Here is a 6476-nt window from a genome sequence, read left to right on the forward strand (position 1 = left end):
ATAAGCTTGTTTAAGAGCTCAAGTAGTTCCCTATTTAATATGCCAATCCTAAAATTCCTTCACTTTATGAGCGAGGATCAATATCCATATAGATATGACGCCTTTTCAGGTTGAGGTTTATCGACCTATAGAACTTGCATATACTTGCTTTCTAGCATCTCAATACAAATTTCTGTAAATTGAAATTGGAATTTTGTAATCTGATCAACTCAGACTTCAACTTAACCAGACTCTACAAGGCGTATTTACGCTGAGGGCTGTCAAAATGTCAAATGATTGCGCTGACATGCATGCAATGGTCGCCATTGGATGCAGTTGATTCATTTGTCCGTGATTTGTTTGCATTTTGAAAGGAACAACAACTTTTGTTGGTTAACGTTGAAAAAAGTGTCATTCTGTCACTTCATGCTCCAGGCTCCATGTTCTATGCTCCATGAGCCGGCCTGATCTGGTAGTACTCTGACCTCTTGACATTTTTACAACCAAACAACGGCCGCAATGTCGAACATGTGTGACTAGTTCAAAGGTTCGACACCAAATTGACTGTATTTATAAACAGCTCCAGCAGCGACGGCATAAAAAAACTATTTTACAAGCAGCCGAACGAAACACAAACGCCCCCAAAATCAATTTTAATTATTCCATTTTTATGAGCAACGAAAAAAGTGAAATTTAAGGAAAACTCGACTACTTGTTGGGCGAATACATATGCATGTGTATACAAGACAATATATATATGTATATATATGTTATATGAATGTAATGGAACAGTAATACTCACTTTATACCTTGTCTACTCATACCTTTGATTGCTTGCATCTCGAAGAGTATATGTGATAGAGTCTTCAAATTTGTAATATATATTCTTAGATGTCGTAGGCAGTCAACAATTTACATTTTCGTCCAATATCTCATTAAAGTTCTTTAATATTTATACATATGATATATGCATGTTTAGTTCTTAAATCATAACTTGAAGACCAAGCTATAGATATCAAATTTGTTACTTAGCATCTTTTAATGAATGCTCAGACTATAAATGCTTTCAATTTAAGTTTTCTCTCTCCTTTCTTGCCTAAATGGTAAAGCAAAAGTTTACTTCAAACAGTAGAGTCTTCTGCTTTGGTATGCATACATAACAGAGTCTCAGATTAAAGTTCTGAAAATTTCATTAAGATTGTGTTACTAGAACTGAAGTTACTGAAGAACTAATCCTATATGTGCCCATATATGATCAGTCCTACTAACCCTGACAAACAAGCAATTAGAAAGACAATCTCAATTCAAATCAACATCTATTTGAATCTGTTTCACTTTCAAGTTTCGCTTTTGCTTATTAGGTAAGCCTCGCCTCGGCTAGGTTCCCACGCAAAATAACAGCAACAGAATTTACGACTTCATCATCAAAAAATATTTACTAGTCAAATGTCTCCCTAGTCGAGCACCGATCGATAATTGGGAGCGGAAGTCCCTCGTTCATTCACAGCCCTTTCAAATTAAAAACAAAGACAAACAAACTGAAGCGCTGACATTGCCACATTCGGAGTTTTCAATCAGCTTGCCAATGAGGCGTTCGGCCAAACACGCCATCGACTGCGATGCAAACATGTGTGTGTAAGTGTATTTGTATATATGTGTGTGTACATACTGTGTCACATGCATAAATATGTGCATCATTAACACCTCGGTAATATGGAGCTGGACTTCTATAGTTGTGAAAGGGCTATGACATGTTTGAACTAACAAGTACCGAGGGCACAAGTGAAAGTCAATTTTATGCTCGTTCACATAATGAAAAGAGTATATACGAGATTCATCTATCTGTTCCTAGCTGAAACTAAATACCTCAAATAGAAAATATATACTACACCATATATATTTTATATTTTATAAAGCTTATATCCAAAGTATATTTTATATATATATATATTTTATTTATATTTTCAAAGTAGAATAATACCTCATTTCAGCATTTGAAAATCACCTTTGTTGAGCTACTTTATAGTAGAAAAATATTTGAACCTAATGCAAATAAAAATATTAATTAAAAATTAAAGTATTTTTAAGTAGCCTAAAAAAAACACACTGAGCAAGATACCAAAATTAGAAAATAAATATAATAATATGCAATAAATATAATAAACCAATTCAAACTCAAGTTCAAGGTATCTCCTTGTCGGCCACTTCCGACTAGCGCTAGTAATATACTTACTTGTTTCTTTAAATTCCTTAAGTGTTCTCAAGGCAAAATGCACAGGGAGTAGATAATTAAGTACCTTTGCCAATTTATTCCAGCTTTGATTGAAAGATCTTATGACTGGAGGCATAAAAGTATAAAGTTATCAATACCTTATGATTGGAATTTACCTTCTGGCTATGACGCCTGCATTTATATGAAATATTTTCCGTTAAAAATGATTTTTTTAAATACTTTACATAAAAATTAAAAATACAAAAAAATTCAATTAAATACCAATTTGTATATAAATATATTAAAAATACTTAAAAAAATATAATAATAAAAAAATCTATTTTTCAAAAACTATTTTAATTATTTATATTTTTTTAAATTTTATTTTTTTTATTAGATATAACATATATAATGAAATATATTTTTAAAATATTTATTTTAGTTAAAATTAATATTAATTTTATTTATAAGATCATTTTAAAAATTAGTTAAAAAATTAAAATTAATTTTATTTAAAATACAAATCGCAAAATGCAAAAAATAATATTTTTTTATTAAAAATTTAACTGTAAACGAAAATCAAAAGGGGAAGCTTAGGTTTTAATTATTTGAACCATCTGATCAATTTGTCTTCTGGAAAATAAGAGAAGCATTTTCTCCTGCCAGCTGACCGGAAAGAGACTGTGAAGATGACAATTAATAATAGATTCATTTCGCATTCCATTCAGCTTGAGGACTTACTAAATTAGACGATAGACGATGGAGGTGAACTCGGGCAGAATTATTTCACGCTCGCCATTTTGAATGCCTTGAACTATGCGCCGGGCGGCATCGGCGCCGCTGATGAGTGGATAGAAATCGCTAAAGTTGACACTTTTATCCAATTCGCAGACATCGTCATTTGTCTGTAGGAACCAGGGCATAACCGCGCACACATGAATGTTTTCACGCCTCTCATAGGCCAGCTCCAAGCGCAGCGCCCTCATGTGACCTGTGACCCCAAATTTGGAGGCGCTATAAACACTGTTATAGGGTAACGGCAAGATGCCTACAATTTGACAAGCAGACGATATATATCTGGGTATTTATATATCTATATATATATGTTAAACTTACTGCTGTAGGAACTTATGCCAACAATATGCCCTTTGTTCAGTTCTTTCATTTTAGGCAAAAACAAACTTTTTGTCTAATTGGAAAAATTTAGAAAAATTATTTTTATACTGTATAGAGCTTGACCAACAAATAACGAAAGAAATTACAATTACATAAAAATAGTTTAACATATTATGCTGCTTCTAGCTTCATTTTAAAGCTAACTATATGCCATTAAATTGGAAGTAATTAAATTAATTTTTAATTATTTGCAAAACGGAAAGTGAATCTTCAAAACTTTAGCTGCAAAACTGCTTACTTTTTAAAAAAAACTTTTACATATTTAAAGTATAAGATTATTAATTATCAAATGGCAAATCTTGCTAAATATTTCAATTACTGCACTTTATCGATAACTTAAGCCCTTGCCCACATATGGCCATCAAAAACAGTGTCACTCTTGCACTAAGAAATAGAAATGGACTTAGACTCACCAAAAAATGAGATGTGAAGTTGACATCGATCATGCGCTGAACATCCTTGGGGTCGGGATCCATGGGATTCTTAAGCAATAGAACTCCAGCATTATTGATCAGTATGGTCACCGGTCCGAGGTCTCTCAGTATATTTGTTCTCAATTCACTCAGTTCGCTATAGCTGGCCACATTTACCTGGACAATTCTTGGACTTAATTTTGGTTGCAGAATCTAGGCCTATTTTCTGTTTACCTTATACGCCTTGCTGCGCACCGGGAAAGTCTCATTGATTTGACGAACCGTTTCTTCAGCGCCCTTCAAATCAATATCGGCTATGGCTATATGACAGCCCAGCTTAGCCAGTTCCAGTGCTATAGAGCGTCCAAGTCCATGAGCAGCTCCAGTTATCTGTTATAAAGTTATAAAGGCAATCAATATGAAATCAATATATATTAAAATTAATATATATTAAAATAATTATAGGGTATATATGCGCCTAACCATTAGCTACATTTTATATAGTAACACCATAGAAAAAGGGCAGACAGGGTATAGAGGTTCTATCCATTTGCTTGGGTGTTAATATATGTTCTCTAAAAAATGAGTAGAGAAGGTATATACATAAATACATATATCTAGCCATTCTAATGATTATTAATACCTTAGAAAGTGGGTAGTTGGGGTATACAGGGCATATACAAATGCCTATATATATATAACTTATATTGTATATTTATGAATACCCTATCAAACGAGTTGACTGGGTACTATGTGTTTCTTAATGTACAGTAAATTCTTCATATAAATAAATATTCGAATCGAGGCAGACCTGATCCATCTGTCCTGTCTTGCTTCCCTCTGAGCCCAACAGCTAAATATATAAAGCCTTACATTTAGCACACAAATCCTACTACAAAGCCCAAGATCAGTATATTGATATAAATTGAAATCAGTTATTTGCTCATTTTAAGCACGTTTCAAGAGCTTGACTCATCTGAGCTGATATTGAAATTCTCTTCAAGTATACAAGAACAGCAAAAATGAATGAACTCCGAAACTTCGCTGCATATGTGACGAATGTGAACCTTAACTTTTTTAACTTAAAAACCGGTATAAAATAAAAATTCAGAAACACTCAAATGGCCACAAACATTGGCTTAGATGTATGCGGGGTCAAGGCAACTCGATGTCTCTCAGCTAAAAAACAAAATGCATAATTTTGTGAGCGCTGATCTGGCTTTGACCTGTGCACTCAAATGTTGTTAATATTCAGCGTGCCTAAGCAGGTGTGTAATTGCCCTAGAACTGATTAGCTCTCATTAGGCAGGAAACGAAGCAAATCGCATTCGACCTAATGAACACTAATGCAATCTAGTTTATATACTGTGAGTACATTAAATGTGGCTCAGGAATTGCATAAGGAAGTATCTAAGCTTTTGATCAGAACAACTAAATCATTCAATAGAGTCATAAACTTGACAGCTCATCTGCGTGTTCGTCTCGATCTCGAGAACTACTAGAGCTAGACTCTTGATTTTTGAAATATATATTCATGTATACTATACACAGTTTAATATTAATATTTTTTTTCAAAAACTCTGCTAATGTTACTACACACAGTCATTTAAATGCCCGCTTTATGCACTGTAAATTCAATCAAAATCGTACAGCAAGAACCGAAATTATTCAATAGCTTTGGAAGCTATAGGAAGAAGAGGAGCAGACGTCTCTGCATGTGTTTAAAGATATGTTCATGTATAAGAAGCAGTCTAAAATAATTGCTGTAGCAGCTCACAGTATCTGCTAGTCAGGCACTCCCGATTACTTGTTTCTTTAACGCTTTCTTGTATATTTGCTTCACTCGACGTAGACATACCAAAGCCACCTCGCCTTTCAGACTTGTTGTGTTCTTGCAAAAGGATCTCATTAGGATTTCGCCTGTTTGGTGGATCAACGCAGCCAGCAGCAACAGAGGACTGGCACAAACAAGCACCGACACGACCACAATGGCCTGCAGCTTAACCATAGCACAAGACATCGGCATAGCGCGACTGAGAAAGAATTATTTAGCTCCGAGCAGCTACGCGTTCACTTGACGACTGTTCCGGCAGCTAAAAGCTGCGCTAACGAACGAAATTGTTTTTCAAATCTGATAAAACCTGATCTCTGTAAGTAAGTTGAAATTTTAATGCATTTATTGTAAGTGCAATTTAATAGTCGAGTCAAAGTTCATTTAAAAAGGCCAGACTTGATTTATATTTAAGCACCATATAGATATTGGATAACAGGTTTCATATATACTCTATATATATATGAGCGAAAAGCAAGTTGAAAATAATTATTTAATATGTGATAAAATGAGAGAATTTATGTTAAAAAGCGTAACTTTTTAGTGGTGCTTAGAGAATGTGATGGAATACTAAAAATAATGAAAATATGAAAAAAAAAAAATATATATATATATATATATATACATTTATATATATATATATGTATATATATATTTATTTATTTAATGAAATATACTGTAGCAACTCCTCAGTGATCATAAGATCTAACATGTTTAGATAATAATAAACATAATAATATCTATAATAATAAGGCTAAAGTTGTATTTGGTTTGGTTTGGTTTGGTTTTGAACCCTTTGACAACCCTCAAATCCAAATTACTCAACAGCAACCAATATATAAAGGTCTAGCGAAACATTAAAACA

General features: G+C 33.3%; 1 protein-coding gene across 1 annotated transcript; it reads right to left on the reverse strand.

Annotated features, from left to right (window-relative positions):
* Positions 1-2763: 2763 nt before the first annotated feature.
* LOC111603493 (17-beta-hydroxysteroid dehydrogenase 13) lies at positions 2764-5878 on the reverse strand. The gene is made up of 6 exons (XM_023321100.2): positions 5639-5878; positions 4015-4170; positions 3781-3957; positions 3308-3380; positions 2933-3239; positions 2764-2872 (listed from the first exon to the last, which is right to left on the reverse strand). Exons 1-6 carry the CDS (start codon positions 5804-5806, stop codon positions 2785-2787), a joined length of 969 nt encoding a protein of 322 aa, XP_023176868.2. The 5' UTR covers positions 5807-5878; the 3' UTR covers positions 2764-2784.
* Between the last annotated feature and the right edge of the window lie 598 nt (positions 5879-6476).

This window comes from Drosophila hydei, unplaced genomic scaffold (genome assembly GCF_003285905.1).
Source record: "Drosophila hydei strain 15085-1641.00,03,60 unplaced genomic scaffold, DhydRS2 tig00008144-arrow-arrow-pilon, whole genome shotgun sequence".
Taxonomy (NCBI): Eukaryota; Metazoa; Arthropoda; class Insecta; order Diptera; family Drosophilidae; genus Drosophila; species Drosophila hydei.